The 17,872-nt window shown below is 48.4% G+C and overlaps 1 protein-coding gene across 2 annotated transcripts in view; it reads left to right on the forward strand.

Moving 5' to 3' along the window:
- smad7 (SMAD family member 7) overlaps positions 1 to 17,872 on the forward strand; it is a 50,414-nt gene that overhangs the window by 3,938 nt on the left and 28,604 nt on the right. The window contains exon 3 of one of the 2 annotated variants that reach the window (XM_059989752.1): positions 7,385 to 7,456. In XM_059989752.1, coding sequence (XP_059845735.1) covers positions 7,385 to 7,456 — 72 coding nt within the window. Of the gene's footprint in view, positions 1 to 7,381; positions 7,457 to 17,872 lie in introns of both variants that reach the window. The other variant, XM_059989751.1, reaches the window with a different exon arrangement.

Here is a 17,872-nt window from a genome sequence, read left to right on the forward strand (position 1 = left end):
TGTGGACAAAAGACTTCATGCAGACTGGGCATCACACCAGGCACCCTTCTTGTGAAGGATGCTGGTCTTTGGTGTTGCTGCAGGCTCTTCCCCTCTGGGTGGGCAATGAACCTCTAAACATTACCCCACTACTTTTTAACCTTTTTTTCTGCTCTTTCTGCACAACTTGTTCAAGGAGATGGATAAAGAGTTGATGTTTCTGGCCATGGCCCTTCATCAGGATGTAGGACAGGAACCTACATCAGGTCCTGATGCAGGGTCTCGGCCCAATATGTCGACTGCTTATTCCTCTCCATAGGTGCTGCCCGGCCTGCTGAGTTCCTCCAGCATTTTGTGTGTGTTGCTCCTGATTTCCAGCATCTCGTGTGCTTATTGTTTGATTTAATTTTTTTCATGCATACTTAGTGTAATATATGGTTTTAATAATTGTTTATCCCAATGTACTGCTGCCACAAAACAACACATTTCACAACATATGTCGGTGTCGTTAAACCTGATTCAAATTCCTTCCGTGTGTAGTGCGGCTGGGATGATCGGGCAACTGTTAGTATTGAGCAGTAATACATAGCTGATTTAGATTTGTCTATGACCTGTGCATCAAAACATCCTGTGAAATGTACTACAATGAATATCCCAGACCTTGGGGCTCCAATGCTTGGTATTGATCCTGTACTTGCTGATGATGGGACCCCAAACTCAAAACTCAAGACTGCCCTTAAAATTTTGTGTATTTAGGGTAGAAATATCTTCCTTTATCTAAGTCCTTTATTATTTTTTAGTCCGGACATTTTGATATGACTGATTAAATCATCCTTTAGGGAGGCTGTATCTTTCAAACTTTGTGCTTAGCTGTGTGGAACCTTAATGCTCCCCGCTGCCCAACACACTTCCCACACTAGAAAAGCCATATTCCTTCAGCCTTAGGCTCCCATGTTGAGGAATGTTGCTCTCCCAATAACATTCATATGTCAGAACAGGCCCTTCTGCCTCCACAATATCCATATCCTTCCATTCTCCTCATATCTTCGTGCCTTTCTAAATACCTCTTAAAGTATCTGCCTCTACCCCCCTAGGCACCGTATGTCTTACTCTACCCAAGCCTCTCATAATCTTATATCAGATCTCCCCTGAGTCCTTGTTGCTCCAGAGAGAACAACCCAAATTTGTCCAGCCTCTCATTATAGCACATGCCCTCTAATCCAGGCAGCATCCTAGTAACCTCTTCAGCACCTCCTTCAAAGCCTCAGCAATCAAGACTGTATGCAATACTCCAGATACTGTATGACCTAACCATAGTTTGATAAAGTTGCAACATAACTTCCCGATTTTTGAACTCAGTGTCTTGAGTAATAAAGGCAAGCATGCCACATACCTTATTAACCAACCTTTCGACCTGCGTAGCCACTTCCAGGGAGCCATGAGCTTGACTTCATCAACACGGTGAAAGATCTTGACTTTTAACAGTGTGTTGTCTCCACACAAGTGGCTGACGTAAGAGAGTCCAGATTTGTTTTAGCACAGTGGTTTGTTGGAGCTGTGGTTGTTTGAAGTGAGCTGCCTGATGGTGCACATTGCTCCTTGTTGGAAAAAAAAGGCAGGAAAGTTGGCAGCAATGTCTCTTTGGGTGAGGTGGGCTAGGATGTGTATCTGTGGAAATAGGTCAATAATTATTTTAAACACAAGAATTCTTTTCATGTTGTGAGTTGTGGCTGTGTGGTAGCCTTCTGAGTCAGAAAGTTGTGGATTGAAGAGGCAGTCCAGAGATTTGAACTGAAAATCCCAACAGGCACTGTAGTGCAGTGCCAGACGTTTGGTGTACTATCACGCGGTGTTGTGTTTGGAAGGGAAGTAAGCCAGGATTGTCCCTGGTGCCCTGGCAAATATTAGTCCTTTAACCAATGCTCTTTGTAGTTGGAGAAGTCTTTCGGCATGGAAACTGGCTGTGGTGTGTGATTGTGCGGTTACAGCTCGAGGTTTTCCGGAGTTTGGCGTTCAATTCTGGCGCCGTTCGGAAAAGGAGTTTGTATGTTCTTCCCGCGGCGTTTGTGGGTTTTCTCTGTTTCCCTCCACAGTCCGAAGGTGTACCAGTCAGGTTAATTGTCCTGAGATTGGGTTGGGGTTAATGGGGGTGGTGTGGCTCAAGGAGCCGGAAGGGCTGTATCGCTAAAGTAAATAAATCAGTCACCACAGGGTTAACGTATGAGGAGCTCTGGGCCTGCACTCGCTGGAGTTTTGAAGAATGAAGGCAGATCTCATTGAAACCTGTCCAATATTGTAAGGTTTAGAGTGGATGTTGAGGGGGGTCTAAGACCAGAGGACACAGCCTCAAAAGAGGTACATCCATTCAGAACAGAGATGGAGGAGGAGTTTCTTTAGCCAGAGGGTGATGAATCTGTGGAATTCATTGCCACAGACTGCTGTACAGGGCAAATCATTAGAGTAGAGCTTGATAGGTTCTTCATTAGTCAGGGTGTCAAAGGTTACGGGGAGAAGGCAGGAGAATGGGATAGAGAGGAATGATAATCAGCCATGATGGAGCAGACTCGATGGGCCAAATGGCCTAATTCTGCTCCTAGGTCTATGGTCTTTCGTCAAATGGCGTCTTAAAGGGACTTCAAAGGTGTTGCTGTGAATCATGTCGTATAAATGCACAGTTTATATACCGCCCTTTTTTCCCACAAATACTGTGCAAAAATCTTAAGCATGTATATAGACTTCTACGCAGTACTGTAGGGAGGCAGGGAGAGTGGAATCATGGTTGGGAAAAGGGGAGGGGAGAGGGAGTGGGAAGCACCAGACATTCTATAATGATCAAAAAATCAGTTGTTTGGAATCAAATGACCTGCCTGGTGTATCGGGGCTGGGTGTCTCTGCACCTGTCCGTGGCACTGCTCTGCCACCTGTCCCACACCCCTCCCGCGGCTCACCACCCTCACTATAACTATACCCAGCATCCTTTGCTCCTGCCAGATGTACAAACTCTACTCTGTACTCCACGTTGACAAATACAGTACTGTGCAAAAGTCTTGGGCGCTATCTGTATGTATATATATATATATATATATACACACACACATACACACCCCCCTAGACTTTTCCATGGTGCTGTCATCATGTTGCATTTCCTTCATGGACATAGCACAGTGCTGGCCTTTGGCCCTCAATATTGTGCTGACCCTTTAACCAGCTCCACATATTACTCTCCATTTTTCTAGCATCCATGTGCCTATCTAACAGTTTCATAAATGTCCCTAATGTATCTGCCTTGATATCTCAGTATTGGTGTCCTTGATATTTAGTTTTGATTGATTATCATTATTCTCTTTTTTTGTGTATTTGCAGAATTTGTTGTCCTTTGTGTGTTGGCTGTTTGTCCGAGGGGGTTGGGGGGTTGGCTGTTTGTCCGAGGGGGTTGGGGGGTTGGCTGTTTGTCCGAGGGGGTTGCTGTGACAGGGAGCAAAGTGGGGATTGTGAAGTACCTTAAACATCACAAGCTGGTTTTAGAATCAGAAGCTTAACTCTCATTGAAGCTTTCTTGCTTGAACCCTGAACACTAGTACTTCTGCACAGTACTATAGATTATAAACAAATTCTGCAGATGATGGAAGACCTGAGCGTCTCAGCAGGCCGGGCAACATCGATGAAAAGGAATAAGCAGTTGTTGGTTTAAACTGTCTCTTCATCAGGACTGAGAAGGAAGGGGGAAGGCGGGAGGGAGGGGAAGGAGGACGCTAGAAGGTGGTAAGTGATGCCAGGTGGGTGGGGGAGGTGGGGATGAAGTAGGAAGCTGGGAGGTGATGGGTAGAACGGGTAAAGAGCTGGAGAAGAAGGGATCTGATTGGAGAGGAGAGTGGACCATGGGAGAAGGGAAAGGAGAGGCACCAGGGGGAGGTGATATTTGGGTGAGAGTGGGGAATTGGATGTTTCCTGTGGTGGGGGAGCCTCATATCAGAGGACACAGCCTCAGAATAGACAGGCGTCCATTTAGAACGGAGATGAGGAGGGATTTCTTTACCCCGAGGGTGGTGAATCTGGAATTCATTGTCACAAGCATTGTGTATATTTAAAGCAGAGGTTGATAGGTTCTTGATTGGTCAGGGCAAGAAGGGATATGGGGAGAAGGCAGGAGACTGGGGCTGAGGGGGAAACGTATGCTGCTTGAGTTCCATCATTTTCTGTGCTGCAACGGGTTAAAGTAGTTTTTTGTCCATTTCTTTTGTCAGTTTCTCAGTTGATAACTAAAGAGGTTGAACATGTATGAGTGCAAGAGGACTTGCTTATTTCAGCCCATCACTCATACTGACGGCAGCTCTGCAGAGACTCTGTCCTGGACCAGTCTTTCTTATTGTCCCTAGGTGTAGCCTGTCGTCTTGGTGTTTCTGTGTCCCGTGTCCAACCCTCATCCTTGTGCAGCCGGGCTTGGGACTGTCCATGGCCGAGTCTGAATCAGCAAATATTCCCCAGTCCAGACAGCGGAAAGGATGTGTGCAGTCACACTGTAACTCTGCTCAGTCTTATCTGGGATTGGTCTGCCCAAAAGGCAGACAGCTTTGGGCTCTAATGTCGAATTTGAGGCATTTCAGCATGGCTGGGTAGGAAATGGACATACCTTGGAAAGGAGCCAAAGAAAACGGGACACCTCACTCCCTCACTATCCAGCTCTCAATGCTGAGCTGAGGCATGAAAAACCAGGCTGAAAATCTTTAGCAGACGGCTTTCAGAAATGAGCTGCAGGGAAACAGAAATGGAGGTTAACTCATTGAGGGCCGAAAGGATCAGAACCACAATCAGATTCATTATCCCTGGCATATGTTGCAACATTTGTTGTTTTGCAGCAGCAGTACTTTGCAATAGATAATTTTAAAAAGCTATAAATTACAATATGTACAAAATATAAAATTAAATACGTAGGACAAAAAGAAGGCAAAGAAAAACTGTAGTGTGCACGGGTTTATTGTCCATTCAGAATTTTGGTGGTGGAAGGGAAGAAGCTGTTCCTGAATCGTTGAGTGTGGGCCTTCAGGCTCCTGTACCTCCTCCCTGATGGCAGAGGGGAAGAAGCTGTTCCTGAATGGTTGAGTGTGTGTCTTCAGGCTCCTGTACCTCCTCCCTGATGGCAGAGGGGAAGAAGCTGTTCCTGAAACATTGAGTGTGTGTCTTCAGGCTCCTGTACCTCCTCCCTGATGGTAGCAATGAGAATAGGCATGTCCTGGGTGATGGGGTCCTTAACGATGGAAGCTGTCTTTTGAGGCAGTGCCTATTGAAGCTGTCCTTGATGCTGGGGAGGCCAGTGCCCATGATGGAGCTGGCTGAGTTTCCAATTCTGTGCAGTGGGCCACACCAGACGGGGCGCAACCAGCTCTAATGTCGTCCGTGGATCTGAACTCTCGCCCCACGGGCTGTTGTAATGTGGCTTTGTGAGATGTATTGTGTTCCACTCTCACTGATGTTGGCCTCTGCAGTACAGTTTAGCCACAGTGTTTCAGTAAGTCTGGTACTTCTGCATGTATAGCAGACTTAACAGAGTTATGCTAGGAGCAAAATTAATATTAATACACATAAACTGCTGGAGAAACTCATGCAGCGTCTATGGAGAGGAATAAAGGGCTGGAACTTAGCCAAAAAAAAACCCTGTATTCCTCTCCATAGATGCTATCCGTCCTGCAGCTTGTGCGTGTTTCTCTGCAGACTCTCCTGCGTTCGGGATATCAGATGGGATCATTCTTCCAGTAGAGCATGTAACAATCCAGGCCCTAAGAAGGGTTAAAAGATTAACCTACTCCTAAAATCAATCTAACCCTTCCCTCCATTTTTCTATTATCCATGTTCCTATCGTAAAGAGTTTCTTAAATGTCCCTAATATGTCTGCATGGCAGGATGTTCCACGCACCCACCACTCCCTGTGTAACAAAACCTACCTCTGACATTCCCCCCCCATACTTTCCTCCAATCACCTTGAAAATTTGCCCTCTCGTATTAGCCATTTCTGTCCTGAAGACATACCAATGTCTTTTATCATCATGTACACCTCTGTCAAGCCACATCTCATTCTCCTCCACTAAAGAGAAGGGCACTAGTTGACTCAACATATCTTCCTAAGACATGCTGTCTAATCCAGGCAGCATCCTGGTGATTCTCCTCTGCACCCTCTCTAATCCAGGCAGCATCCTGGTGATTCTCCTCTGCACCCTCTCTAATCCAGGCAGCATCCTGGTGAATCTGCTCTGCACCCTCTCTAATCCAGGCAGCATCCTGGTCAATCTCCTCTGCACCCTCTCTAATCCAGGCAGCATCCTGGTCAATCTCCTCTGCACCCTCTCTAATCCAGGCAGCATCCTGGTAAATCTCCTCTGCACCCTCTCTAATCCAGGCAGCATCCTGGTAAATCCCCTCTGCACCCTCTCTAATCCAGGCAGCATCCTGGTCAATCTCCTCTGCACCCTCTCTAAACCAGGCAGCATCCTGGTCAATCTCCTCCGCACCCTCTCTAATCCAGGCAGCATCCTGGTCAATCTCCTCTGCAGCCTCTCTAATCCAGGCAGCATCCTGGTAAATCTCCTCCGCACCCTCTCTAATCCAGGCAGCATCCTGGTCAATCTCCTCTGCAGCCTCTCTAATCCAGGCAGCATCCTGGTAAATCTCCTCTGCACCCTCTCTAATCCAGGCAGCTTCCTGGTAAATCTCCTCTGTACCCTCTCTCTAATACAGAAAGCATTCTGGTAAATTGCCTCTGCACCCTCTCTAAAATGTATACACCTCTGTATTTGCTCTATTTCTTTTGGATGAAATGTATACACCTCTCTATTTGCTCTATTTCTTTTGGATGAAATATGAAACATCCTGGTGATGAAGCCTCGTTGAGTGTCATCATTCCAGCCACACTGGTAACTCTGCTATCTTGTTGAATTGACTGTCCCTAGTCAAAAGTTCAAAGTGAATTTATTGATTATGTATATGTCACCATTACAACCCTGAGATTAATTTTCAGGCATTCATAGAAAGAATCAGTGGAAACCTATTTACAAGGAAAGACTGACAAAACAAATAATAATATTGAGACCATGAGTTGTAGAATCTTTAGAAATGAGTCCATAGGTTGTGGAAACATTTCAGTGTTGGGGTGAGTGAAGTTATCCCCTCTGGTTCAGGAAACTGGTGGTTGAGGGGTAATAACTGTTCCTGAACCCAGTGGTGAGAAGAGAGCATGACCTGGATGGTGGGGGTCACTGATGGTGCTGCTTTCCTGCGACAGCGCTCTTCAATCAGTGTTGCTAAGCCTGTTAACTACAGAATTACATGTGACATTCAGATTGAATGACTCAAAGGATGTCAGGAAATAAAATGTTGTGTCTTTAATGTATATTTTTCCTTCTGCTTTCAGCAGTTTTGCCAGACTCGGTTTCTCTCTCAGCTGAAACTGGGGGCTCTCGTTATATGGCCCCTGGGGGGCTTTCAGGTAAGACTGTCTTTGTAATATTCCCAGCCAGTGATTCCTCCTGAGTGTTAAAACAGGATGTTTACAATTAAATACGTTTTTATTTAGTGAAGGATTATTGGTGTGGGAAGGCTTGAGATTCCAGGGAGGATTCCTCAACCCTGCTGTGTCTATGATGTGGTAACTCGAGTTGCACTTTCATTCTGTTGAAATTCAAAATTCTGTCCCCTCTGTGACAGTTCAAAGTCAATTTTGAACATATACGTCACTTCATCCAACCCTGAGATGCATTTTCTTGTGAACATTCACAGTAACTACAAAGAAACACAGTCAGTGAAAGATTGCACAATAGGACAGGCAAACATCCAAAATGCCATGGACAACAATTGTGCAAATACAAAAAGAAAAAAATGATTTGAAAAAGCAATAAATATCAAGAACATGAGAAGAGGAGTCCTTGAAAATGAGTCTATAGGTTTTGGGAACAGTTCAGTGATAGTGGTGACTGAAGTTGACTAAAGTTACCCCCTCTGGTTCAAGAGCATAATGGTTAAGTGGTAATAAGATGGTTATTTAGTTGGCTTGTGTGCTGTAGAGTTGGAAGTCGTAGTATTGTGGTACACTATGATATAGAAACCTTAGGTCCCATGCTCCCATTGGGCAGAGAGCAACTTGATAAATATGGTGGGAGCAAAGGATGTTGGGAATGGCGAGAGTGGAGCGCCGCTAGAGAAATGTTGGACAGATGGCAGAGAAGTAGTGCCAGGGGTGGGGAGTGGCACGGGTGCAGATACACCCAGCCCTGAGACACCCATCATTTGATTCCAAACAATTGGTTTATTGATCATTATAGAATGTCTCTCTGGCGCCATCCCTTTTCCCCTCTGCCCTTCCCACTCCCATTTCATAATCAGGTTTATCATCACTCACATATGTCATGAAATTTGTTTTTTTTAATGGCAGCAGTACAATGCAATGCATAAAATTGCTACAGTACAGTCTTGTGCATTTTAGCTATATTTACATATACGTGTGAGTGCCTAGGACTTTGCACATTAGAACCATAGAACATTACAGCACAGAAACAGGCCTTTTGACCCTTCTTGGCTGTGCTGAACCATTTTTCTGCCTAGTCCCACTGACCTGCACCTGGCCCATATCCCTCCATACACCTCTCATCCATGTACCTGTCCCAAGTTTTTCTTAAATGTTAAAAGTGAGCCCGCATTCACCACTTCATTCTGGAAACTGCTGGAAGTTTTTCTTGTTGCTGCTTTATTTGAATAGGGGGTATCTGATTGGTTGAGTTATCTGCAAATTTGAATGGAGTATTTCTTCTGTCTGGGTATAAAAAAGCTGGCCACGAAGCTCGGCATCTTTCTTTTTGCTTTACCTTCTGCTACTAGCCTCTGCTCCTGTTACTGACCGTTTCAAACTCCCTTTGTTAAATTAACACTTCATAAAACAATCGTGAAGCAACAAGTTTCATGCCTCATTCCTGATTTCCAAAAGACCCTTGGATTGAAAACAGAATCCACCGCCACTCAACCCCAACACTGAAATGATTCTACATCTCAATGCTCTACAACTCATGTTCTCAACTCTGTTCATTATTTAGAATTATTTTGTTTTTCTTTTTGTATTTGCAGTTTGTTGTCTTCTGCACATTGGCTGTCTGTGTACAGGTTTTCATTGATTTTATTGTATTTCTTTGTATTTACTGTGAATGCATAGAAACATAGAAAATAGGTGCAGGAGTAGGCCATTCGGCCCTTCGAGCCTGCACCGCCATTCAGTATGATCATGGCTGATCATCCAACTCAGAACCCTGTACCTGCTTTCTCTCCATACCCCCGATCCCTTTATCCACAAGGGCCATATCTAATTTTCTCTTAAATATAGCTAATGAACCAGCCTCAACTGTTTCCTGTGGCAGAGAATTCCACAGGTTCACCAGTCTCTGTGTGAAGAAGTTTTTCCTCATCTCAGTCCTAAAAGGCTTCCCCTTTATCCTTAAACTGTGACCCCTCGTTCTGGACTTCCCCAACATCGGAAACAATCTTCCTGCATCTAGCCTGTACAATCCCTTTAGAATTTTATACGTTTCAATAAGATCCCCCCTCAATCTTCTAAATTCCAGTGAGTATAAGCCTAGTCGATCCAGTCTTTCTTCATATGAAAGTCCTGCCATCCCAGGAATCAATCTGGTGAACCTTCTTTGTACTCCCTCTCTGGCAAGAATGTCTGTCCTCAGATTAGGGGACCAACACTGCACACAATATTCTAGGTGTGGTCTCACGAAGGCCTTGTACAACTGCAGTAGAACCTCCCTGCTCCTGTACTCGAATCCTTTTGCTATGAATGCCAACATACCATTTGCCTTTTTCACCGCCTGCTGTACCTGCATGCCCACCTTCAATGACACCCAGGTCTCGTTGCATCTCCCCTTTTCCTAATCGGCCACCGTTCAGATAATAATCTATTTTCCTGTTCTTGCAACCAAAGTGGATAACCTCACAATTATCCACATTAAATTGCATCTGCCATGAATTTGCCCACTCACCTAACCTATCCAAGTCACCCTGCATCCTCTTAGCATCCTCCTCACAGCTAACACCGCCGCCCAGCTTCGTGTCATCCGCAAACTTGGAGATGCTGCATTTAATACCCTCGTCTAAATCATTAATATATATTGTAAACGACTGGGGTCCCAGCACCGAGCCTTGCGGTACCCCACTAGTCACTGCCTGCCATTCTGAAAAGGTCCAGTTTACTCCCACTCTTTGTTTCCTGTCTGCCAACCAATTCTCTATCCACATCAATACCATACCCCCAATACCGTATGCTTTAAGTTTGCACACTAATCTCCTGTGTGGGACCTTGTCAAAAGCCTTTTGAAAATCTAAATATACCACCTAAAATGCCCAAGAGAAATGAATGTCAGGGGAAGAAGAATGGATCAGCCGCGATGAAATCTTGGGTGGACTCAGTGGGTCAAAATGACTTATGGTTGTGTACGGTGCTTTGATAATAAATTTACTTTGAATTTGACTGAACTTTGTAGAAAGTTATAGGTGCCTAGAAATTAGATCCTTTGCACCCTTAAATGTGCAATGTGCAAGCAAGAACTGGGCCTGTTGTGAAGACTTTGCATCGGGATGCTTGGCAAGGTGTTTGGATTAGCTGTCATTAATCATCCTACCTCAGGGTGCTGTAATGTCTGATTGGCTGTTTAGATACGTGCATTAATGAACAGCCATACAGTTGTCCCAAATAAAGTGGCCGCTGAGTGTTTTATTTGCAATTGTTGTGAGAGTTTTCACATTTAAATAATAAGGTATGTTGGTGGGATATGGAGGCTTGCATGTTCCCTATCAATTTAACCCCTGCCTGGGACAGTTTTTACTGCTGACTGCAATGAAGAGTGACTTTAACCCCTAAAGTAACGGACTTCCTTGCTGAATCTGTGCTGCTGAACTTTGATGTTCCTAAGCATTTCTTTTTAGAACATTTTTTTTTATCTGTGAACTGTGAAGTAGCCAATTTCAAATTGGGAACCAATAACCATCGTACTCTTGTAGTGAAGTCTGCTCTGGTGCCACAATAGTGTAGCAGTTTGCACGACCTATTACTGCGTCTGAGATCATTTCTGGTATTCTCTTTAATCGAGTTTGTACGTTCCTTCCCGTGTGCGTGCAGGCTTCCTCCTGGTGCCTTGGTTTCCTCCCACAGTCCAAAGACCTAGCGGTTACTGGGTCATTGTAAATTGTCCCATGATGAAGCTAGGGTTACGTCAGTGGTTTTCTGGGTGATGTGGCTTATTGGGTTCGGAGGGCCTGTTCTGTGTTGCATCTGTAAATAACAATAAAATATAGTGGTTTCTCACTTCCACCTCACCAGGTTTAGGCTGTTGTTGTGTCTCTGTCCCGGCAGGGTCGGGCTGTTGTTGTGTCTCTGTCCCGGCAGGGTCGGGCTGTTGTTGTGTTTCTGTCCCGGCAGGGTCGGGCTGTTGTTGTGTCTCTGTCCCAGCAGGGTCGGGCTGTTGCTGTGTCTCTGTCCCGGCAGGGTCCGGTTGTTGTGTCTCTGTCCCAGCAGGGTCGGGCTGTTGCTGTGTCTCTGTCCCAGCAGGGTCGGGCTGCTGTTGTGTTTCTGTCCCGGCAGGGTCGGGCTGTTGTTGTGTCTCTGTCCCAACAGGGTCGGGCTGCTGCTGTGTCTCTGTCCCAACAGGGTCGGGCTGTTGTTGTGTTTCTGTCCCAACAGGGTCGGGCTGCTGTTGTGTTTCTGTCCCAGCAGGGTCGGGCTGTTGTTGTGTCTCTGTCCCGGCAGGGTCGGGCTGTTGTGTTTCTGTCCCAGCAGGGTCGGGCTGTTGTTGTGTCTCTGTCCCGGCAGGGTCGGGCTGTTGTTGTGTCTCTGTCCCGGCAGGGTCGGGCTGTTGTTGTGTCTCTGTCCCGGCAGGGTCGGGCTGTTGTTGTGTCTCTGTCCCGGCAGGGTCGGGCTGTTGTTGTGTCTCTGTCCCAGCAGGGTCGGGCTGTTGTTGTGTCTCTGTCCCGGCAGGATCGGGCTGTTGTTGTGTCTCTGTCCCAGCAGGATCGGGCTGTTGTTGTGTTTCTGTCCCGGCAGGGTCGGGCTGCTGTTGTGTCTCTGTCCCGGCAGGGTCGGGCTGTTGTTGTGTTTCTGTCCCGGCAGGGTCGGGCTGTTGTTGTGTCTCTGTCCCGGCAGGGTCGGGCTGTTGTTGTGTTTCTGTCCCGGCAGGGTCGGGCTGTTGTGTTTCTGTCCCGGCAGGGTCGGGCTGTTGTTGTGTCTCTGTCCCGGCAGGGTCGGGCTGTTGTTGTGTCTCTGTCCCGGCAGGGTCCGGTTGTTGTGTTTCTGTCCCGGCAGGGTCGGGCTGTTGTTGTGTTTCTGTCCCGGCAGGGTCGGGCTGCTGTTGTGTTTCTGTCCCGGCAGGGTCGGGCTGTTGTTGTGTCTCTGTCCCGGCAGGGTCGGGCTGTTGTTGTGTCTCTGTCCCAGCAGGGTCGGGCTGCTGTTGTGTCTCTGTCCCAGCAGGGTCGGGCTGCTGTGTTTCTGTCCCAGCAGGGTCGGGCTGTTGTTGTGTTTCTGTCCCGGCAGGGTCGGGCTGTTGTTGTGTCTCTGTCCCGGCAGGGTCGGGCTGTTGTTGTGTTTCTGTCCCGGCAGGGTCGGGCTGTTGTTGTGTCTCTGTCCCGGCAGGGTCGGGCTGTTGTTGTGTCTCTGTCCCGGCAGGGTCGGGCTGCTGCTGTGTCTCTGTCCCAGCAGGGTCGGGCTGTTGTTGTGTCTCTGTCCCAGCAGGGTCGGGCTGCTGCTGTGTTTCTGTCCCAGCAGGGTCGGGCTGCTGCTGTGTTTCTGTCCCGGCAGGGTCGGGCTGTTGTTGTGTTTCTGTCCCAACAGGGTCGGGCTGTTGTTGTGTCTCTGTCCCGGCAGGGTCGGGCTGTTGTTGTGTTTCTGTCCCAACAGGGTCGGGCTGTTGTTGTGTCTCTGTCCCGGCAGGGTCGGGCTGCTGCTGTGTCTCTGTCCCAGCAGGGTCGGGCTGTTGTTGTGTCTCTGTCCCAGCAGGGTCGGGCTGTTGTTGTGTCTCTGTCCCAACAGGGTCGGGCTGTTGTTGTGTCTCTGTCCCGGCAGGGTCGGGCTGCTGCTGTGTCTCTGTCCCAGCAGGGTCGGGCTGTTGTTGTGTCTCTGTCCCAACAGGGTCGGACTGTTGTTGTGTTTCTGTCCCGGCAGGGTCGGGCTGCTGTTGTGTCTCTGTCCCGGCAGGGTCGGGCTGTTGTTGTGTTTCTGTCCCGGCAGGGTCGGGCTGCTGTTGTGTTTCTGTCCCGGCAGGGTCGGGCTGTTGTTGTGTCTCTGTCCCGGCAGGATCGGGCTGTTGTTGTGTTTCTGTCCCGGCAGGGTCGGGCTGTTGTTGTGTCTCTGTCCCAGCAGGGTCGGGCTGTTGTTGTGTTTCTGTCCCGGCAGGGTCGGGCTGCTGTGTCTCTGTCCCAACAGGGTCGGGCTGCTGTTGTGTTTCTGTCCCAGCAGGGTCGGGCTGCTGTTGTGTCTCTGTCCCAGCAGGGTCGGGCTGCTGTTGTGTTTCTGTCCCAGCAGGGTCGGGCTGCTGTTGTGTTTCTGTCCCGGCAGGGTCGGGCTGCTGTTGTGTTTCTGTCCCAGCAGGGTCGGGCTGTTGTTGTGTCTCTGTCCCGGCAGGGTCGGGCTGTTGTTGTGTCTCTGTCCCAGCAGGGTCGGGCTGCTGTTGTGTTTCTGTCCCGGCAGGGTCGGGCTGTTGTGTTTCTGTCCCAACAGGGTCGGGCTGCTGTTGTGTCTCTGTCCCAGCAGGGTCGGGCTGCTGTTGTGTCTCTGTCCCGGCAGGGTCGGGCTGTTGTTGTGTCTCTGTCCCAGCAGGGTCGGGCTGTTGTGTTTCTGTCCCAACAGGGTCCGGTTGTTGTTGTGTTTCTGTCCCGGCAGGGTCGGGCTGTTGCTGTGTCTCTGTCCCAGCAGGGTCGGGCTGTTGTGTTTCTGTCCCAACAGGGTCGGGCTGCTGTTGTGTCTCTGTCCCAGCAGGGTCGGGCTGCTGTTGTGTCTCTGTCCCAGCAGGGTCGGGCTGTTGCTGTGTCTCTGTCCCAGCAGGGTCGGGCTGCTGTTGTGTTTCTGTTCCGGCAGGGTCGGGCTGTTGCTGTGTCTCTGTCCCAGCAGGGTCGGGCTGCTGTTGTGTCTCTGTCCCGGCAGGGTCGGGCTGTTGTTGTGTCTCTGTCCCGGCAGGGTCGGGCTGCTGTTGTGTTTCTGTCCCAGCAGGGTCGGGCTGCTGTTGTGTTTCTGTCCCAGCAGGGTCGGGCTGCTGTTGTGTTTCTGTCCCTGCAGGGTCGGGCTGTTGTTGTGTCTCTGTCCCAGCAGGGTCGGGCTGTTGTTGTGTTTCTGTCCCTGCAGGGTCGGGCTGTTGTTGTGTTTCTGTCCCAACAGGGTCGGGCTGTTGTTGTGTTTCTGTCCCGGCAGGGTCCGGTTGTTGTGTTTCTGTCCCGGCAGGGTCCGGTTGTTGTGTTTCTGTCCCTGCAGGGTCGGGCTGTTGTTGTGTTTCTGTCCCGGCAGGGTCGGGCTGTTGCTGTGTCTCTGTCCCGGCAGGGTCGGGCTGTTGTTGTGTCTCTGTCCCGGCAGGGTCGGGCTGCTGTTGTGTCTCTGTCCCAGCAGGGTCGGGCTGTTGTTGTGTTTCTGTCCCGGCAGGGTCGGGCTGCTGTTGTGTTTCTGTCCCGGCAGGGTCCGGTTGTTGTGTTTCTGTCCCGGCAGGGTCGGGCTGCTGTTGTGTTTCTGTCCCAGCAGGGTCGGGCTGCTGTTGTGTTTCTGTCCCAGCAGGGTCCGGTTGTTGTTTTCTGTCCCAGCAGGGTCGGGCTGCTGTTGTGTTTCTGTCCCGGCAGGGTCCGGTTGTTGTGTTTCTGTCCCGGCAGGGTCCGGTTGTTGTGTTTCTGTCCCGGCAGGGTCGGGCTGTTGTTGTGTCTCTGTCCCGGCAGGGTCGGGCTGTTGTTGTGTCTCTGTCCCGGCAGGGTCGGGCTGTTGTTGTGTCTCTGTCCCGGCAGGGTCGGGCTGTTGTGTTTCTGTCCCAGCAGGGTCGGGCTGTTGTTGTGTTTCTGTCCCGGCAGGGTCGGGCTGTTGTTGTGTTTCTGTCCCCGCAGGGTCGGACTGTTGTTGTGTTTCTGTCCCGGCAGGGTCGGGCTGTTGTTGTGTCTCTGTCCCGGCAGGGTCGGGCTGTTGTTGTGTCTCTGTCCCGGCAGGGTCGGGCTGCTGTTGTGTTTCTGTCCCGGCAGGGTCGGGCTGTTGTTGTGTTTCTGTCCCGGCAGGGTCGGGCTGCTGTTGTGTCTCTGTCCCGGCAGGGTCGGGCTGCTGTTGTGTCTCTGTCCCGGCAGGGTCGGGCTGCTGTTGTGTTTCTGTCCCGGCAGGGTCGGGCTGCTGTTGTGTCTCTGTCCCGGCAGGGTCGGGCTGTTGTTGTGTTTCTGTCCCGGCAGGGTCGGGCTGTTGTTGTGTCTCTGTCCCGGCAGGGTCGGGCTGCTGTTGTGTCTCTGTCCCGGAAGGGTCGGGCTGCTGTTGTGTTTCTGTCCCGGCAGGGTCGGGCTGTTGTTGTGTTTCTGTCCCGGCAGGGTCGGGCTGCTGTTGTGTTTCTGTCCCGGCAGGGTCGGGCTGCTGTGTTTCTGTCCCGGCAGGGTCGGGCTGTTGTGTTTCTGTCTTGCATCCTTTTTGTAAAACTTGAGGCAACTTTGTATCATGTATGTGTTGTAAAATATGTCAACTGGGCAAAAATCACTTTAAAATGGTGGTGGCCATGTCCTTGGTTAAACAACCACCCCCCCCCCCCCCTTCCCCCAGGTCCTGCCATCCAATTTTCCTAATCTGTTATTGTGTTATTGTGTGAATAGTAACTGGTGGAGAAGGCTCTCAGGCCAAAAGAGCTGGCGTCTAATTTCTACATCAAGATTCAAGATTGTTTATTTCCCTACAAAGGAATATTCATTTCCATAGGTGCTGTCTGACCTGCTGAGTTCCTCCAGCACTCTGTATCTTTCTCCAGATTTCCAGCATCAGCGGAAGCTCTTGTTTTATCTGCAAATACAATTTTACAAATACAGATTTTACTCTGCAAATGCAAAGATTTAAAATTGTCTGTTGTCATTTCCAGTATTCAAGTGTAAAGGAGAACAAAATAATTGTAACCCCAGATCCAACGCAGCACAAAAAATCAATAATAATCTAAAACATACAATAAATATAAATACAGGCAGCCCCCAGGTTATGAACGAGATCTGTTCCTAAGTCCGTCTTTAAGTCGGATTTGTATGTAAGTAGGAACAGGTACATCCGGTATTATTTAGCATCAGTTAGTCAAACGATTGTTTTAGTATATCGTGTATATTTTACCTTTCTATGCATATAAAACACTTAAGAAACACTTCCAAATACACTAAAGCATCTTAAACATAATAATACAGTACATAATAATAATAATAATAATAATAATAATAATAATAATAAAAGTAACTACATATGGTTGCATCGATGTCTTGCATACCGGAAGGGGCATTCGTGAGGTAACATTACGATGGATCTGGTGCTGGAGAGTCAGGGTTCGATCCTGCTGCTGGGGAGGGGGGGTTTACTACTGGAGTCAATTTCTTCAAGTAGGCATCAAGGGAGGCTTGTACAGAGCTTTTCTTTTTCTCATCATAAAGGGCCTTGTAGCAGCTGAGGTCCTCGGTAACTGCACGGTAAACTGTGGTGAACCTCTCTGTATTAGGATCTTGCTCCTCTAACTTTACCATCCCTCCTTCAGTGAGATGAAAGGCTTCAGCTATCTCTTTCGTCACAAACTTTTTCGGTTCCGGAGTTCCTAGGTCCCAGTCTTCTTCTTCCTCAAATGTTCTCATCTGCAGCTCTAGTTCCATAAGGTCTTCATTAAAATGGCGGACGGCGTTCTCCTTCCTCGAGCCGACGAATCGCTGAAGTTGCGCAATGTTTTCATGAGCGTCACAACGTAGTGCGTCCGTTCGTTATTGCAAACCATTGTATTTAAATCAAACTTTCAATATAATAGGCTTTATGGCAGGCCGTTCGTAAGTACAAGTTGTCCATAAGTTGGACGTTTGTAACCCGGGAACTGCCTGTACATTAGATAGCTTATGGACTTGGGTAGATTGTATGTCCATAAAGTAATGCCAAGCACAGGAGTATGGTGACTCTGACAGGAAATGATAAAGTAGTGGTGTTCCTGAGTTTTTTTGAGTGTAGGTGGCCTTTGCCCTCTTGATGTCGGAGTCTGGCGGCTGCTCGGAGAGCGGTTCGCTCACCAGACTGAGTTGTGGAGCACACCTCAGCGCTCAGCCAGGGTTTCTGCTTGGACTGTGATACGGCCGCTCCTGAGGTACAGATATATGCGTCAACGTTCTTGAACAATCACTGGTCCTTTGCGCAATTCTTAATTGCGCCCACACTGCGTGTAGACAGTTGATTGGGAAACAGCAGTGAGGAATTTTGAAAGCTGTGATTATTGTGGTTTTCATAAAGAGGAAGCAAGTAAAGATGCAAAGTAGAATCTCTTCCTGAGTCAGTTGTATTGTTAGCTTTCCCTCTCAAATAGAATCTATGAGTTAATATTTCAGTGACTAATGATCTGGTTAGCATCCAACAAGTTAATTTTAGACAGTGGTACTACATTGTAGGAAGTCGTTGGAAGACGAGTAACAATCAGTTTTACTGACCAGTGTTAACCTGCGCAATGGGGGCCAATAGAATCAGAATCAGGTTTATTATCACTGATATTAAAGATCATAAGACCTAGGAGCAGAATTAGGCCATTTGGCCCATTGATAATTGCCATCCTATCATGACTGATCTTGATTAGTTAGGGTGTCCAAGAACCTATCAACCTTTGCTTTGAAGATACTTGACATGTGAAACTTGTCGGTTTGTACCAGC

This window comes from Hypanus sabinus, chromosome 14 (assembly GCF_030144855.1).
Source record: "Hypanus sabinus isolate sHypSab1 chromosome 14, sHypSab1.hap1, whole genome shotgun sequence".
Lineage (NCBI taxonomy): Eukaryota > Metazoa > Chordata > Chondrichthyes > Myliobatiformes > Dasyatidae > Hypanus > Hypanus sabinus.